Genomic DNA, 18,829 nt, shown 5'->3' with positions numbered 1-18,829 from the left:
GAGAAACCCAATGTCTTGATTTTTTTGGAACAATATTGTTTAGTATTGTTCTAACAACGTTTAAAAGGCGAGTGTAGATCCAGCTGGAGTCTGCCTGGCTGGGCTTGGCCCGCACGGCATGTGTAGGTGCTATCCAGATCTGTTTTACTCTGAAACGAGGAGGCCAAAGTCAGCCATGCCCAGTCATTTCAGGGGGCCTCCTCAAAGCAAAACACAAGCAGCATACAATCCTTCAAGATTTGCTGCAGGCTCCAGCAATCTGAAAGGTATTTCGGCACGGCACGGCGCCCTCTCCTGTTCTTACCTTCCAAGTCCCGGACTGAAGAATCCGGGACCGGCAGCCGTGTGGCACCGGAAGTTGCATCGACGTAACTTCCGGTGTCGCTTTGCCCTTCTATGGGCACCAAAAATGGCCGCCGCCGGCTTCAAAAGTCACTTGTACGCATGTCAGGAAGTGTGTCGACGCAACTTCCGGTGTCGCTCTGCCCATCTATGGGCACCCAAAATGGCCGCCGCTGACACCGGAAGTTGCGTCTATGCACTTCCGGACATGCGTAGATGCGACTTTTGAAGCCGTCGGCGGCCATTTTTGGTGCCCATAGAAGGGCAGAACGACACCGGAAGTTGCGTCGACACACTTCCTGACATGCGTACAAGTGACTTTTGAAGCCGGCGGCGGCCATTTTTGGTGCCCATAGAAGGGCAAATCGGAAAGAAAAAATGGCCGCCGGCAGGAAAAAATAACGGAGAAAAACGGGAGACGAAGTGATACGGGGGACCACCGGGAAAAGGTAAGTAAAATCGGGGGTTTCCCGGGGAAAACGGGGTACTTGGCAGCTATGCTCCTGTTACCTGCGGAAGATGAGCTTGCTGTTCTCCTGGAACTGAGCCAGCACGGCCGGCGGTTGTGGCCACTCCACGCCCTTGCCGTAGTCCGCCATGCTGCGTACTGCCTGAAACCTTTGCACCAGCTCCAGCAGGTGAGACTTCACCTTGTGCCGCTTGTAGTAAGACATGATGGTGTAGGTGGCCCGCAGGTAACGGCAGCGCTTGCGGGCCAGGGCGCCCCTCCAGGCCTGCATAGGACGGACGAGTCAAATCAGGGCCAGCCAAGCCATGACAACCCCACCACCACCACACCAAACGCTCCCTGCACCCAGGGAAGTAAAAAGGAAAGGACCCCTGGGTGGTTAAGTGCAGTCAAAGGGGACTATGGGGTGTGGCGCTCATCTCGCTCTCAGGCCGAGGGAGCCGGTGTTTGTCCACAGACAGCTTTCCGGGTCATGTGGCCAGCAGGACCAAACCACTTCTGGCGCAACGGAACACCGTGACGGAAACCAGAGCGCACGGAAACGCCGTTTACCTTCCCAGCACAGCAATACCTATTTATCTACTTGCACTGGCATGCTTTTGAACTGTTAGGTTGGCAGGAGCTGGGACAGAGCAACGGGAGCTCACCCCATCGCAGGGATTCGAATGGGCCTTTTCTGTGGTGGCTCCCCGTCTATGGAATGCTCTCCCCAGGGAAGTTCGCCTGGCGCCTTCATTATACACATTTAGGTGCGAGGCAAAAACGTTCCTTTTTAACCAGGCCTTTGGTTGATCTTATTGACATCCAACACCCTTTTAGATTTGACTTTGGGGGGGGGAGTTATTGGGTGAATGCTTTTGGTTTGATTTTATATGTTGTGGTCTTGTTGCGAACCGCCCTGAGACCTCCGGGTGTAGAGCGGTGTATAAGTTGAATAAATAATAATAATAATTTGAACCGCCGACCTTCTGATCGGCAGGCCCAAGAGTCTCAGTGGTTTAGACCACAGCGCCACCCGCATCGCGATCTCAGGGGCAGAACAGCCTTGCCTTGCATGCAGAAGGTTCCCAGGCAGGGAAAACTCCCCCTAAGGAACCCATCTGGTGTGTAGCTCAGTGGCAGAGTGTCTGGCTTGCGGGCAAAAGGTCCCAGGCTCAAGACTCCGTTGCCCTGTTTTGACCTGGAGATACGGCAGCCCTTCAAGGTGTGGAATCTGGCGCCACATTCCTCCTGCTCATAGCTACAACCGTCAACACGGCGTTTGCACGGGCGCAAACGGAAAGCGGGCACCTTTTGCAGCAGCAGCACGATGATGGGGATCAACTGGGCCCGTTCCTGCTCCAGGGTGAAAAGCGTCTGGGGCGTGCGGATAAAGATCTTGGTGTGTCCGTAGGCAACGTCGTCCTGGAAGCCGTGCTGCTCCACCAAGGCCTGCGTGGCCTCCTGGTCAGTAGCCATGAGGTGGTTGGGCCACGTGTACTCACAGGTCATCTTATACCTGGGAAGGGAGGAAGTTATCGGTGACTGGCCTGGCCTGAGATAGAGTCTGGGAAATGCTGGCTGATGGACTGCGGGGTGGGAGAGCACCATCCCAGCAGCCTTTTCGCAGAGCTGCAGGCAAAGCTAACACCCCCTGCAAGGAGAAAAGGTTGTAGCTCAGCCCACTACCCACTGTGCTAGCTTTCTGCTTGCATGGAACATTTTTTGGTTGTTTTTTTAAAAAATAATTTTTATTAGGTTTTATAAAACGAAAGAATAACATCCATATAATTACACATTGTTATGACATCCATATTTAAAGATAAAAAATTAAAAATAAAAATAAAAATAACAAAAAAATTACTAAACATTGACATATCCATATCATTTTTCCTCATTTTAATAGAGGACTTCCCCGGGTCCCCCTTCTAACGGTTCATTGCTTATCATTCTTGGCAGATTCTATAACTTATTGTCCAAATCCAATTACAATATCCTTTACCTAATTTTACATCTCATTATCATATCTAAGCTATTTTCAATTATATCTCACTTATTTCCTTTATCTGCAACTCCACAGTTGCTTATAAATCTCCTCATACATCAATTCTACAATATTTTTTATAATAAATTCTGCATTTTTGGGTTTTTTTGCAGGGGAACCCATTGCAAAAATGTGAAAGCTGAAATGCTACAGTCTGTTCCGCCACTTTGGGACTACCCCACCTCATTCTGGGAGAGGATATTGGGGTCCCTCTCCCAGGTCTCATTATACTTTGCTTACTTACCACGCCCTAGAAATATTCCTACCTTGAGAAACGACATCCGTTGATTTTTGCCATTGAGTGTATCGGGCCAGGCAGAGGGTGGCAGGGGGGAAGGAAACAGCCCCCGCCCACCTTTGGGAAATTTGCAGTGCTGTGTTTGCACCGCCTCGTGGCGGTGCTTACCGGAGGAGGAAGCGGTCGTAAGGCTGCCTGTAGGCGAATCCCGCCCTCCGAACGCGCACGTTCTCAAGTAGTCCCAAATACGACACCTGATGGCGGCAGCGCTCGGCGTCAAAGAGCAAGGGAGACTTCTGGTCGTTTGGCTTGATGCAACGGACGTAATACGGCTCCTGTTGGGAAGAGGCAGGAAAGGAATCAACGAAGAATGGGTGAAGTTCAGCAACACTCCCACCCCCCAAAAGGGCTTACAGAGAGCCAGCGACTCACTGAGGAATTCTGCCTCATGGAGAGGCAGCGTGGCACAGTGGTTAGAGTGTTGGACTAGGAACCTGGGTTCGCATCCCTGCTCGGTAATTGCAAAGCTCCCTGGGTGACCTTGGGGGCCAGCCGCTTCCTCTTGGCCTAGCCTGCCTTGCAGGGTTATTGTTTCAGGGGGTAAAGGAGGAGAGGGAGAAGAATCACGTATGCCACCCAGAGGTCATTGGAGGACAAGGTGGGGTATAAAGGAAACAGATAAATAAATAGCCGACGGAGAACAAAAACAGGTGGATTTAGGGCTTTAAAGGTCAGCACCAACACTTTGAATTGTGCTCGGAAACGTACTGGGAGCCGATGTATGTCTCTCAGGACCGGTGTTATGTGGTTTTGGTGGCCGCTCCCAGTCCCATTTTGAATTATGGTGCTGGAGGAGACTCTTGAGAGTCCCATGGACTGCAAGAAGATCAAACCTATCCATTCTGAAGGAAATCAGCCCTGAGTGCTCACTGGAAGGACAGATCCTGAAGCTGAGGCTCCAATACTTTGGCCACCTCATGAGAAGAAGAGAATACTCCCTGGAAAAGACCCTGATGTTGGGAAAGATTGAGGGCACGAGGAGAAGGGGACGACAGAGGACAAGATGGTTGGACAGTGTTCTCGAAGCTACCAGCATGAGTTTGACCAAACTGTGGGAGGCAGTGGAAGACAGGAGTGCCTGGCGTGCTCTGGTCCATGGGGTCACGAAGAGTCGGACACGACTAAACGACTAAACAACAACAACAACCCAGTCACCAGTCTAGCTGCCGCATTCTGGATTAGGTGTAGTTTCCGGGTCACCTTCAAAGGTAGCCCCACATAAAGTGCATTGCAGTAGTCCAAGTGAGAGATAACTAGAGCACGCACCATTGGCCTTGTTGTAAGCCAAAAATAGCTTATCTCCTGAGTTTATGCCAATAACACCACGGCCTGATATAGCCTCTCTGCTGACCCGACAGAGTAGTTAGTTGCGAGGGTAAAAACGGGCGAGAGGGAGCCATGGTATGTGTGCTTGCCCCCGGGTTCCCTGGAGGGAGGCAGAAGCTGGAAATGCAATCGATAATCACAACAGGCTTATTTATAGAGCCCCGGTGGCACGCAAAGGGGGACCATCTGGACTCTCCTGTCTCTTCGCGGTGCTCCGATTCCTCTTCCAGAGCCATCTAATTTTGGTTCCCAGCAAGAGAGACGGGAGCCAAGGAACGCAGGGGAGCCTCGGTGCCTGCCAACGGTTACCAAGGCAGCTGAGGACCCCCGGTGGCCTGCTCTCGCCAGCGCCTTCCCAGGAGCGGCTGTTGCAGGAATTGAGGGAGAGAGAGTGCAAATGCAGATGCGGAGGTGGTCCAAAGAGGGGTTTGTCCCCTCCTCCCCATGAAGCCGGTACATCGGTTTACATGTATTTATTTATTTATAATAAAACAACGCATGTAAGAACACAATACAGCATTCTGTTCTCACAGTGGCCAACCAGACGCCCGTGGGAACCAGCAAGCAGGATCTGGGCCCAAGTGTGTTTCTTCCCTGCGGTGGTTTCCAATGACTGGTATTCAGAAACATTGCCGCCTCTAACTGTGGCGGCAGGGCAGAGCCATCCCGGCCAGCAGCCATTGGAATCTAGACTCTGGGTCAATACTGAGTAGAATTTCAATTACAGGGTGTGTGTTGTGCCGTGTGTGTGTTATCTAAAGCAGCGTTTCTCAACCGCTGTTCCGCAGCACACTAGTGTGCCGCGAGACGCTGGCTGGTGTGCCGCGACATGCGGCGGCGAGAAGGGCGATTTGCATTGTCACGTGCCTGGCGGCCGCCAATACTCAACGCTAACCCGCCGGAAAGGAAGCCGGCCGGGTCACGACGCGGAGCGAGCGCAGCTCTCAACAGCCACCACCACGGGAGGGTGGTTTTAGACAAACTTAAAGAAGCTGGCTGGATGAGCTCAACCTGAAACTTGCTGAGCAAAGGATTGTGCTGGCAGAGAAATCAGCGGCTTGTGAAGCCTTATTACAGGAGATTGCAACCAACACAGCAATTGGCAAGTGTTTCTTACAGTCATAATTACTGTATATAGTCAATATAGGGCGGCACAGAGTTAAATTTTTTAACTTTTTTAATGGTGGTGTGCCTCGTGATTTTTTTCATGGAACAAGTGTGCCTTGGCCCAAAAAAGGTTGAGAAACACTGATCTAAAGTTACCTTCGACGCCAGGTTCTCCACCAGCGCCACGATGGAGTTTTTGAAGAGGGTAGCAGCCGTCAGGGGCCTCTTGGTGACCTCGGTGATGCTCTGCTGGCCCTCTGGCCACATGTCCTGGAGGACGGGGTCTGCGCTGGGGAAAGAGCACAGAGCGGGAGTGAGGGGGTCCTGGCCGCTGCCAACGCCACCCGTTCCTTAACCCTCAGCCTCTCTGGGCATGGCCAAAGCCCACTGGTGACCACGTGTGGGTGCACATCACAGGATGCAGAGGAGCTAAGAACTCGCAGGGCGCAACTCATCCACCCTAGGGGCTTAAAGGGTAGCACTGCTGTTGCTTCTCAATAGTTTGCTGAGAGACCATCCTTCCGCTAAGCAGCATAATGAGCTGGCTCTGAATCTGGGCTCGGAGGGGCTGTTGCTTGGCAGAAGGGTATCCTTGCATAGGGAAGGCCAGGCTTCTTAGCAGCCCCAGAAAGCACACCCAACTCCAGCTCCCATCGGCCTGTCCTGGATGTGTCCGCTTGCATTTCTTAGCGCAGAAAGCATTGATCTGATGTGTAGAGAGATCTTTCCTATTCTAAGTAATTCAAGGGGGTTCTGGAAGCTTCTCTGTGTGAAAGAAGCAAGCAGAAGGTTCATGATGTTTGGGTTATTCCTTCAGAGAAGTCGAGGACAGCTGCTTTAAAGTGGTTCTCTTATATCTTCTGTCAAGGTCATGTTGACTATAATAATAAGGCCAGAAGGAGCCTGGGCTTCACTTTCTCTTTCCATCTCTCTTCCTTCTGGTGTGGTGTTCTGTACATAGTGTTAAGGTTTAAACATACAGTGGTGCCTCGCTAGATGAATTTAATTCGTTCCACGGGTCAATTCGTATAACGAAAAATTTGTCTAGCGAATCCCATAGGAATGCATTGAAAAAATAATATATATTTGCCCAAAGGAACGCATTAATTGAATTTCAATGCATTCCTATGGGAAACCGTGATTCGCTAGATGAATTATTCATAAAATGAATTCGTCTAGCGAGGCAACCTCCGCTCGAAAAATCTCTTCGTTAAGCGAAAAATTCGTCTTACAGGGCATTCGTCTAGCGAGGCACCACTGTAGTGTTAAGGTTTAAGTTTAAGTTAAGTCTGCTGCAACTGGATTTCTTATGGACAGGGCCAATCCTGAATGTATTGGATTTGTGAACATGATGCTCATTTGCCTTCAGTAGCAGTAAAGCTCTGCTGGATGAAATATTCATTGCCTCTGGTCTACTTTTTTGGGAATCCTGCAACATGTTTTAAGTTTTTACTCTGCTAACTATATGTTGGAATCTGCTCTGGATCAATATTGAGTAGAATTCCATGACAGGATGCAGAGGAGCGGTGGGGAGGCACCAAAAGCCACTTGGGGGAAGGTACATAAATTAGCGGTGGGGGAGCAGGGGTGCCAACCTGAATAAAATATTGGAGGGGGGGGCAAGTAAGCCCCATGTAATCTATCACATCGGGGCCAGCAAACATTTTCAGCAGGGGGCCGGTCCACTGTCCCTCAGACCTTGTGGGGGACCGGACTATATATATATTTTTCGGGGGGGGGGGATGAACAAATTCCTATGCCCCACAAATAACACAGAGGTGCATTTTAAATAAAAACACACATTCTACCGTGTAAAAACACCAGGCAGGCCCCACAAATAACCCAGAGATGCATTTTAAATAAAAAGACACGTTCTTCTCAATGTAAAAACACGCTGATTACCGGACCGTCCATGGGCCAGATTTAGAAGGCGATTGGGCTGGATCCGGCCCCCGGGCCTTAGTCTGCCTACCAATGGATCACATGATGCAGTGTGCACACACCATTTGAATGGCAATGGCCATCAACCAGGGGGGGCGCTGGCTCCCTCAAATATTTTATTGGGGCGGCCGAAGAGGACTCGGCCCATAGGAGTTGGCTCCAGTGAAGGGGAGTGGTCCCCAGCTGCTGCAACCACTCCATAGGGCACAGACCCGGGAGCAGCTTTGTCGGTATCCAGAACTGCAGAAGCAAGTGTTATCTCCGACAACAAAGTGTGAACTCTCTGCCGTGTGCATCCCTTTGGTCGGGGGAAGGCTGGAAGAGTATTGCCATTTCATCAAGGTCATTCTGGGAGCTCCGCCTGGCTCAGGCCGACATACCTGTTATACATCAGCCGCTTGAAGTCCTGGAAAAGAGTGTCCTTGTTCTTGTCCAGAAATCCCTCCACGGAGTACCTGAAACACAGATCCGTAGAGGCTTGGTAAAACCCTGCCGGTTTGCTTGCTGTGATGCCTCCTCCTTCCAGTCTTCCCCCTCTTCTCTCTCTGATTGCTCGTCCCGCCACCACTTCCCGGGATCTTAACCCTCTTCCCTTGGCGGTTCCCCGGCTGGCTCCTCCCACCACTCCTCTGCGTCTAACCAGTCCCTGACCTGACACTGAGTGGGGATTTGAACCCTGGTCTCTCCTGTAAAATAGTGGGTAAGAAGGATGAAGACACAGCTCTCAAAACAACCAGCTCTTTATTCTAGCTCTGAGTCCAGACTGAACAGTAGCTTAGCCAAGTGGCTTATATAGTACTCAGTAACTTGCAACAGTAACAAACTTCCCCCAGCTACCCAATCCGTGAACAGCACTCTCAATCCTTCATTTGCATGTTGTGGACCTGAGTGAGAACTGCAGCCACAGTGGGCAGGGTAAGAACTGCATCCACGGTGGCCAGAAAGGAGTACTGCAGTTAACTTAATACATAACATCTCCCAAGCACTTGTTTAACACCCTAACGGGCTTACCCTACCCTACCAACCCCGTGCCACCTTCCGTTAATAATGGAGTATAACCGTCAAGCCAGAGCAAAACTCACGTGACGTCTCCTGCATAGTGCTTAATGCGGAAATCGCGTCCGAAATCCATGGACTTGTCAGCAGGATTGAGCTGCAGGCGGGAGGAAGGAAGCAAGCAGACATTCATTCATTCATTCATTTGACCACCCTAAAGCTGTAGATCTCAGGGCGGTTCACAACATAAAACTGAAACATATCACTGTGAAGACGATTCAGCTCCATTCACAATGGAACTCATGACCATGCAGTGAAGCTGAATGTGGGAAGAATCAGGGCAGGCGAAAAAAGGAAGGACTTCTTCACAGAGAGCACGGTTCATCTATGGAACTCCCTGTTAGGATTCTTGCTCCGTGTTTGCAGTCATGGGATTGTTGTTTACCACATGACGGTGTATGTTTTCATTCCAAAGTGTGGAAAGTGACGGAAACAGGATGTTTTCTACTACCAAGTCCCGCTTGGACTACTGCAATGCGCTCTACGTGGGGCTACCTTTGAAGGTGACTCGGAAACTACAACTAATCCAGAATGCGGCAGCTAGACTGGTGACTGGGAGCGGCCGCTGAGACCACATAACACCGGTCTTGAAAGATCTACATTTGGCTCCCAGTACGTTTCCGAGCACAATTCAAAGTGTTGGTGCTGACCTTTAAAGCCCTAAATGGCCTCGGTCCAGTATACCTGAAGGAGCGTCTCCACCTCCATCATTCTGCCCGGACACTGAGGTCCAGTGCCAAGGGCCTTCTGGCGGTTCCCTCGTTGCGAGAAGCCAAGTTGCAGGGAACTAGGCAGAGGGCCTTCTCAGTGGTGGCGCCTGCCCTGTGGAACGCCCTCCCAACAGATGTCAAAGAGGAAAACAACTACCAGACTTTTAGAAGACATCTGAAGGCAGCCCTGTTCAGGGAGGCTTTTAATGTTTAATAGATTACTGTGTTTTATTTTTCTGTTGGAAGCCGCCCAGAGTGGCTGGGGAAACCCAGCCAGATGGACGGGGTATAAATAATATATTATTATTATTATTATTATTATTATTATTATTATTATTATTATTATTTATTATTTTACTATGTTCCGGAATGTAGGACTATTGTCCTTTGTTTCTTTCTCTCTTTACTGTCTGATAAGAAAGAGGAAGAAGTCAGAATGCTACGAGTCTACTATATGTAAACAAAAGTAGATTAGCCAAAATGCTGTGCTGCTGAGTTCGGTTACGCAAACTGTGAATACTCTGCGGATCCCTAAGTGTGCTGATGCTCCTTGGTATCAGTCGCTGTGATGTTCGGGCTGAAGAAAGCTTTTGAAGTTCCCGAACGAATGGCCAGGAGGGAGAGAACAGGCCAATTGGGCATGTGTCTCTGCCAGGGTCCTACACGAGAGTAGGACGATCCTAACACTCCCTCCCACAGGAAGCAGTGATGGCCCCCCACCGCTAGAACACTGGACCACCCTGCAACTCTTGGGATGTTCCCTTGGGGGCTGCATGCGGGCAATGTGAGGGATGCATTGTTGCTTGATTACTGGAATGGTGTATTTTGCTGTTCGTAGAGAGTCCAGGCCGCAAGGTCTGTGCGCGTTAGGAAGTTTTTTTTGTATGGTGCCACTTAGTGCAAGAGGCTGAGCCTGTACAGGGATCTAACCTTTGGTAGGAAACAGGGGAGGAAGTGGTTCTGTTGCTGTTAGCATTGAACTCCATTGTCCTAGAATAGAGGTGGGTGAATGAGCTGGCTGGAAATTATATTTTATGCTGCCTGGGATCCTTTGGAATAAGGCATTTGCTTTGGGATAAACTGTTGGCTGGAAGGTAGCTCTTTTTTGTAATCCTTTTTATTTGGTTTTGCAAATATTAGTCTATAACAATCCAAATTACATATCCATATTTAGAGATTTCTCCAGATCTCTGGACTTCCCACCTTCCCCTCCACAGATCCTATCGTACACCCTCTTAACTGGCACAGTCCATATTTTGTATCTTTCCATCTTGTCCATAATGTTAATGGCATTACAAGTGTTATTAAAATCCTGCTCTTGTTTTCATCTGTTTACAACAGGCATCCCCCAACTCACCCCTCCAGATGTTTTGAGACTACAATTCCCATCATCCCTGACCACTGGTCCTGTTAGCTAGGGATGATGGGAGTTGTAGTCCCAAAACATCTGGAGGGCTGAGTTTGGGGGTGCCTGGTTTACAGTGATCTCCTAGATAAATTTCCCCATTCTTTATTGAAGTTTAGCTCTTCTTGGTTCCCGAGTCTTCCGGAGGAGGTGGCTCTGTTAATATGGGTATGAATGGTTGGGAGGGTGGAAAGTGACGTCTATATGTGGGAAGTTGCTGAGTTTGTGTTTGGAGAAGTAACTTGGGGGGGGGGGATGTGGGCGCTGCTTAGATCACAGCGATTTTGCTCAGCTGCTAACAATGCTTTCTAACACATGGGTTTTTCCATTGTATTTCTGTATTTGATTGTGACTTCTTTATGCTGAAGAGCATCTCTATTTTGCTGCTAAGTATGCCGTTTCCAATGTGCATTTCTTTTTGTTTGATTTTCTTTTGCAATGCTCTCTATCAATCTTCTATCTGTGTTAAGGTATTGCTGTAAACTACTCAAGATTTTTTTTAAAAAACCACATAATATAAACTGTTATAGAAACTGAAGAAGTGCTATAGAATCTGAAGAAGTGTGCATGCACACAAAAGCTCATACCAATGACAAACTTAGTTGGTCTCTAAGGTGCTACTGGAAGGAATTTTTTTTATTTTGCTATAGAAACGATCTAAATAGATGGGAAGAACTGCTCAACAGTGGAACAGGCTACCTCAGAAGGTGGTACAGACTCTGCTCCCCTGGAGATTTCCACCTAAAGATTCTAAAGAAGATTCCACCTAAACATTAGGAAGAATTTCCTGACAGTAAGAGCTGTTCAGCAGTGGAATTTGCTGCCAAGCAGTGTGGTGGAGTCTCCCTCTTTGGAGGTCTTTAAGCAGAGGCTTGACAGGCATATGTCAAGAATGCTTTGATGGTGTTTCCTGCTTGGCAGGGGGTTGGACTGGATAGCCCTTGTGGTCTCTTCCAACTCTGATTCTATGATTCTATGATTCCTTTCTCTCCCTTGACCAGTGCCGGATTTACATATAAGCTAAACAAGCTATAGCTTAGGGCCCCACTCTCTTAGGGAGGGGGAATTTGAAGGGGGGGGAAACTGGATGTACATTTCTAAAATATAAGATAAAAAAACAAATAAAATAAAACCTACATACAGCAACCGTGTTTTGTGTTGTGTAGGCTCCTAGGATGTAAGTCATGGGCCCCGCCTGCTAGCCTGCTCCCTAAAATATCACTGATTTTCTCATTTCTATTTATAGGGTGCCTAGATTCTGCATCAACTGGTTGCATGGCATGTATTTCATGATTAATATTGTTGTTGTTGTTTAGTCGTTTAGTCGTGTCCGACTCTTCGTGACCCCATGGACCAGAGCACGCCAGGCACTCCTGTCTTGCACTGCTTCCCGCAGTTTGGTCAAACTCATGTTCGTAGCTTCGAGAACACTGTCCAACCACCTCGTCCTCTGTCGTCCCCTTCTCCTAGTGCCCTCCATCTTTCCCAACATCAGGGTCTTTTCCAGGGAGTCTTCTCTTCTTCTCATGAGGTGGCCAAAGTATTGGAGCCTCAGCTTCAGGATCTGTCCTTCCAGTGAGCACTCAGGGCTTATTTCCTTCAGAATGGATAGGTTTGATCTTCTTGCAGTCCATCGGACTCTCATCGGAGTCTCCTCCAGCACCATAATTCAAAAGCATCAATTCTTCTTCTTAATTGTATTTCAGTCCAACAATGACTTTGTTAAAATATAATAATAATAATAATAATAATAATAATAATAATAATAATAATATATTTATACCCCACCCATCTGGCTGGGTTTCCCCAGCCACTCTGGGCGGCTTCCAACAGAAAAATGAAATAAAATAATCTATTAATCATTAAAAGCCTCCCTAAACAGGGCTGCCTTCAGATGTCTTCTAAAAATCTATATTTTGTGATGTGCAAATGACTTTAGATACCTATGAGGTCCATAAATTACCATGTAGCATATATTCAACACAAAAACAGTGACAATGTGTTGTTGACAGAGGACAGCTGGGCATATAAAGGGCCCCATTACCATCAGTAGCTTAGAGCCTCATCAAACTTAAATCCGGAGCTGAAACAGACATAGAGTCAAAGGAGGAAGTTGGAAGAATGGCACTCTTGCCGACTTTCCCTTCCAGCTCTATGTGTTTTCAAGACTCAGATTAATTCTGTTCCTTCCTTTGGCCCATGTGCTGAAGAAGGGTGGGGAGCTGCCTCTGTTTTGCTTTGAGGTACCCCCTCCTTACCTTCCTGCTGGCATAGTGTGGGTGTTTGCCAAGCCTGGCATTCATGGACTCCAGGAAAAGGGCGTCGGTGACTTTCCCCCCAGTCAGGCAGGCCTCATCCAGCACAGCGATTATGCCCTTGTGCGGCTCCTCCACCAGGTCCACAATGATTTGGTTGTTGAAATATTCAATCTGTCGAGGGCGAGGCAGTAAAACGGTTAAAACCTGGAGTACTGTGTCCAGTTCTGGGCACCACAGTTCAAGAAGGATACTGACAAGCTGGAACGTGTCCAGAGGAGGGCAACCAAAATGGTCAAAGGCCTGGAAACGATGCCTTATGAGGAACAGCTTAGGGAGCTGGGTATGTTTAGCCTGGAGAAGAGAAGGTTAAGGGGTGATATGATAGCCATGTTCAAATATATAAAAGGATGTCATATAGAGGAGGGTGAAAGGTTGTTTTCTGCTGCTCCAGAGAAGCGGACACGGAGCAATGGATTCAAACTACAAGAAAGAAGATTCCACCTAAACATTAGAATGAACTTCCTGACAGTAAGAGCTGTTTGGCAGTGGAATTTGCTACCAAGGAGTGTGGTGGAGTCTCCTTCTTTGGAGGTCTTTAAGCAGAGGCTTGACAGGCATATGTCAATAATGTTTTGATGGTGTTTCCTGCTCGGCAGGGGGTTGGACTGGATGGCCCTTGTGGTCTCTTCCAACTCTACGATTCTATGATTCTAAAACAAAAGTCTCCGAGGCACCTTTCAGAAGGTCTGTGACTCAGGGGAAGAGTGGGAAATAGTATTGCGGCCAAATTAAAATTCCATGTGTTGCTAGATAAGATTCACGCAGTTCCCCTGTGAAATCCCAGGCAGGGCACACTGTGGTTGTTATTTTTTATTAACCCCCCCCCACCTCTCCCATCCTGTCATGATCTCCCCCTCACCGGCCACCGCGACTCACGTGTTGCCACTCGATCCCCTCGCGCTGGTACTCCTCCTGCTCCTGCCGCAGGATCAGCTCGATGAACAGCTGCTGCAGCTTCTCGTTGCAGTAGTTGATGCAGAACTGCTCAAAGCTGAAAGGGAGAGGGAGCAGGCGAGACTCAGGACCCCAATCTGCACCCCACAGAGCAAAGGGGATTCTGCACCCCAGGGCAAAACCATAGCTCAGTGGCAGAGTCCAGACTTATTTAATTACAATGGAAGGTAATTGCGGGGATTTGAACCCTGGTTCAGTTTTAATGCCATAGTATTTCTAAATAATAAATTATTATTATTATTATTATTATTATTATTATTATTATTATTATCCCCACCCTCCTCCCTGCTGAGTCTCACAAGCAGCAGCTGGTGTCAGAAGCGAGCCTGCAGGAAATCACACGGAGGAGGTGAAATTAACCCTTTATTGGAAAATACACATCAATACCCCACCCATCTGGCAGAGTTTCCCCAGCCACTCTGGGCGGCTTCCAACAGAACAGAATATTAAAATGCAATAATCTATTAAACATTAAAAGCTTCCCTAAACAGGGCTGCCTTCAGATGTCTTCTAAAAGTCTGGTAGTTGTTTTCTTTTTGACATCTGGTGGGAGGGTGTTCCACAGGGCAGGCGCCACCACTGAGAAGGCCCTCTGCCTGGTTCCCTGTAACTTGGCTTCTCATAGTGAGGGAACCGCCAGAAGGTCCTCGGCACTGGACCTCAGTGTCCGGGCAGGACAATGGGGGTGGAGATGCTCCTTCAGGTATACTAGACCGAGACCGTTTAGCTTAGCCATCATGACTGCAAGTTATTGATCAGACAGCCGACACATTTGTCTAATTTTCTTTTAAAGTCACCTGAGCCAGTGGCTATTGTCGCATCTTGTGACAGCGAGTTCCATAAGTTTTGCGGGGCAGGCTGGGTTTTCTTTTGTTGGCCCTGAAATGTCTGCCCATCAATGTCACTGGGGAACCTCAGGTTTTAGTACCGGGGAACCCAAATTTGAGCAGGCCTAATTCTGGACATCACACTTTTGGAAAGAGCGTAGGCAATTTGGAAGAGGTTCAGAGGAGGTCCAGGAAGACGGTCGGTGGTATGGAAAGCAAGTTGTGTGAGGGAAGGATGGGATCGCTGAGCCTGGAGAAGAGACGGCTGTTTGGGGAGATGGTGGCACTCTTGATACCCGTAGGGCTGTCCAAAGGAAGAGGAGAGAGGCCCCATTTACACCATACATTTAAAGCACTGTGGTACCACTTTAAACAGTCATGGCTTCCCCCAAAGCATCCTGGGACCTGTAGTTTGGGAAGGGTGATGAAGGTTGTAAGGAAGTCCCTATTCCTCTCCCAGAACTACATTTCCCTGAGTTCCCTGGGAAGAGGCATTGACTATTGAAACTGCTCTGGAAATTGTAGCTCTGTGACAGGAATAGGAGGATGTCTACTAACTACTCTCATCATCCTTAACAAACTACAGGTCCCAGAATTCCTTGTGGGAAGCCATGACTCCTTAAAGTGGTATCATAGAACTTTAAATGGATAGCGGGAATGCAACCTGTTGTAACGTGATCCTGAAAATGGTCGGATCCGGTTAAAGCCCGCCGTCCTTTCCAAGGATCCCGGCAACACCCAGAAACTAACCAGGTAGTCCACCTGCTGGTGGGATTCTGACCCGATACGTTTAAAGCAGTATCATACCACTTAGCTCCCCCAAAGAATTCTGGGAGCTGTAGTTTGTTGAGGGTGGGTGTTCAGAGGCCCCTTTTCCCGGCACAGAGCTACAATTCCCAGAATGGTTTAATAATCAATCCCTCTTCTTCTGCAACTCTGGGAATGGTAGTTCTGTGAAGGGAAGAGGGTTCTCCTCACAACTCTCAGTATCCTCAACAAACTACATCTCCCAGGATTCTTTGAGGGAAGCGATGACTTTTTAAATAGTTGTCACACTGCTTTAAATGTGTAATGCAGAAGGGGGTGCAGAACTGTATTTTGTTTGCCTCAGGGGGTCTCCCCTAGGTGAAAGACGCCTACCTATTGTTGTCGAAGATCTCGAAACCATAGATGTCCAGGACTCCAATCACCGTATTCTTGCCATGGATTCGGGCATCGTAGTTCTTGACCTCGATGACCGTGTTGATGCGGGCCACGATCCAACAGAATAGACGCTCATAGAAGGCCTGTAGATGAAAACACGGTGGTGGCCACTTCGTCTTTTGGTTTAAGAAACTTTTCAGACTTCAAAGGCCCTCAGCGCCTCAGGACCACAATGCCTCCAGGACCATATAAACTGACCCGGACTCTGTGTTCATCCCCTGAGACCACGGTGTGCCTCCTCCACAAGAGGTCTGGAGGGTGGCAACACAAGAACAGGCCCTTCTGCATTGGCTCCCTACTTGTGAAATGCCCGTCACTGCCTCTCAGCTTACCTTCCAAGTTCCGGACTGCAGAATCCGGGACCGGCAGCCATTTTACACCGGAAGTTGCGTCGATGTAACTTCCGGTGTTGCTTTGCCCTTCTATGGGCACCCAAAATGGCCGGCGGTGGCTTCAAAAGTCGCTTGTACGCATGTCAGGAAGTGTGCCGACGCAACTTCCGGTGTCGCTTCGCCCATCTATGGGCACCAAAATGGCCGCCGCCAACACCGGAAGTCACGTCTTTGCACTTCCGGACATGCGTATATGCGATTTTTGAAGCTGGCGGCGGCCATTTTGGGTGCCCATAGAAGGGAAAATCGGAAAGAAAAAAAATGGCCGCCGGCAGGAGAAAATAATGGAGAAAAACGGGAGACAAAGTGATACGGGGGACCACCGGGAAAAGGTAAGTAAAAAATGGGTTTTCCCGGGGAAAACGGGAGACTTGGCAGCTATGCCTCTCAGCTGAACCAGCTTCCCAGGGGTTGTTCTGGGGCTTAAATGGGGAGGGAGAGAACCACCTTGAGCTCATTGGAGAAAAAGGTGGAACATAAACGCAATGAGTAGATGCATTATATATACCGTGTTTCTCATATTATAAGACATGTCTTATATTTATTTTTTCCTCAAAAAAACACACTATGGCTTATTTTCAAGGGATGTCTTATTTTTTTCCTCCTCCTCCTGCCGCGGCCGGCATTGCTGCTGCGCCTATCACTATGTCTTATTTTCGGGGTATGGCTTATATTCCTTGAATGCTTAAAAATCTTGCTATGGCTTATTTTATGGGTATGTCTTAAAATATGAGAAACAGGGTATATATATATATATATATATATATATATATATATATATATATATATATAAACTGGGCATGTGGGTGTGTTTCCACTTTTCACCAAAACCGCTTGACCGATTGAGGTGCAATTTTGACACAACATCACATGCGAATGTCTGGAGGCTATAGGGAATTTTGCGTAGACAGATGTCACACCTGCGCAATGTAAAAACCCCAAAACCCTGTGTTTCAGAACACACAACTCAGACGAAAATGCATGCTGGGAAAAGAACCAGGTTGCAAACCAGCGCCCTCTAGCGGTGGCTACACTGGTACGGCACCTATAAAACCTTCCCTCTCAACAGCACCTCGGCTCCCGTTTACATACTAGGCCGAAGACTTTACAGACTAGGCTGAATGGAGGTACAGTGGTACCTCGGTTTATGAACACAATTGGTTCCGGAAGTCTGTTCATAAACTGAAGTATTCATAAACTGAAGCGAACTTTCCCATTGAAAGTAATGGAAAGTGGATTAATCTGTTCCAGACGGCTTAAACTGAAGCGTTCATAAACTGAAGCGAACTTTCCCATTGAAAGTAATGGAAAGTGGATTAATCCGTTCCAGATGGGTCCGCGGAGTACTTAAACTGAAGCGTTCATAAACTGAAGCATGGGTGTAATTGGTTCCAGAAGTCTGTTCATAAACTGAAGCGTTCATAAACTGAAGCGAACTTTCCCATTGAAAGTAATGGAAAATGAATTAATCCGTTCCAGATGGGTCCGCGGTGTTCATAAACCGAAAATTCATAAACCGAGGTGTTCATAAACCGAGGTTCCACTGTACTGACTCGCCTGGGTGGGGTTGGGGGGAGATGGGGACGGGATAGGTCAGCACACGGTGGGACCAGTCACAGGGATGAGCCGGGGGTGGGGGGAAGAGGGAGCGTGATACATCATGGGTCGGGACAGGGTGGGGGGAATCACAGGGATAAGCCGGGGGGGGGGAGGTGGGATACGTCATGGATCAGCACAGGGTGGGGGCAGTCACAGGGATTAGCCACAGCAACACATGGCAGGGCCAGCTAGTAAGTAAGTAAATAAATAAATAAATAAATAAGGAGTAAGACAGGTACTTCATGCATCCTGCTTATGGGTTGCCCTATGATCGGTGAAAATGGTGTCCAGGGTGGGAACTTCAAATAATTGTTGAAATGTTTGGGATTTTGAAGCTGATCGTCTAAAAAGGAACCTCAACAACCTGAGTTTCCTTTAAAAAAAACAACCCTCAACGATTTTGAGGTTCATTTCACAAAAAAAGGCCAACAACTGAATTTTACTTCTACAAATATGGCAACCCTACTGGGAGATCCCAAGCTGTGTAGGGCTTTCTACACCTTGAACTTATCTAATTGGCAGCCAACTGGACTTGGTTCCCTAACATCGCAAAGATCTCTCTTTTTGTGGACGAGTATGAATCTGTCCTTCCACCTCGAGAAGATGGGTGGCCCCCTTCTTCATAATTTGGCCTACGAAGCCCAAACGCCTTGTACGAACGAGAAGGGCGCCCGCACCTCCTACCTTGTGTGGGATATGACACATAGATAGCAGTAAAGTACAACATTCCTAGAGTGGACGTGAAAGGGGATGTTTGCTCCAGTCAGTAGAAAACTTCCTGTTTCCTCCTGAGCTGAGACAAACCTCCTCTGCATGTGACTAGAGGTGGGCGTGACCTTACCTGCCCAGGTATCAAAAG

The 18,829-nt window shown here is 48.3% G+C and overlaps 1 protein-coding gene across 1 annotated transcript in view; it reads right to left on the bottom strand.

The window, feature by feature from the left end:
* Positions 1-18,829, bottom strand: part of MYO1G (myosin IG) — an 89,079-nt gene that overhangs the window by 49,958 nt on the left and 20,292 nt on the right. Inside the window, exons 9-17 of the mRNA XM_060281037.1 lie at positions 15,917-16,062; positions 13,872-13,986; positions 12,936-13,106; positions 8,589-8,659; positions 7,887-7,961; positions 5,722-5,854; positions 3,241-3,407; positions 2,102-2,309; positions 853-1,076 (exon numbers count right to left, since the gene is read on the bottom strand). Coding sequence (XP_060137020.1) covers positions 853-1,076; positions 2,102-2,309; positions 3,241-3,407; positions 5,722-5,854; positions 7,887-7,961; positions 8,589-8,659; positions 12,936-13,106; positions 13,872-13,986; positions 15,917-16,062 — 1,310 coding nt within the window. The remainder of the gene's footprint in view (positions 1-852; positions 1,077-2,101; positions 2,310-3,240; positions 3,408-5,721; positions 5,855-7,886; positions 7,962-8,588; positions 8,660-12,935; positions 13,107-13,871; positions 13,987-15,916; positions 16,063-18,829) is intronic.

Source organism: Zootoca vivipara, chromosome 12 (genome assembly GCF_963506605.1).
Source record: "Zootoca vivipara chromosome 12, rZooViv1.1, whole genome shotgun sequence".
Lineage (NCBI taxonomy): Eukaryota > Metazoa > Chordata > Lepidosauria > Squamata > Lacertidae > Zootoca > Zootoca vivipara.
This window is presented reverse-complemented; position numbering and strand designations above follow the sequence as displayed.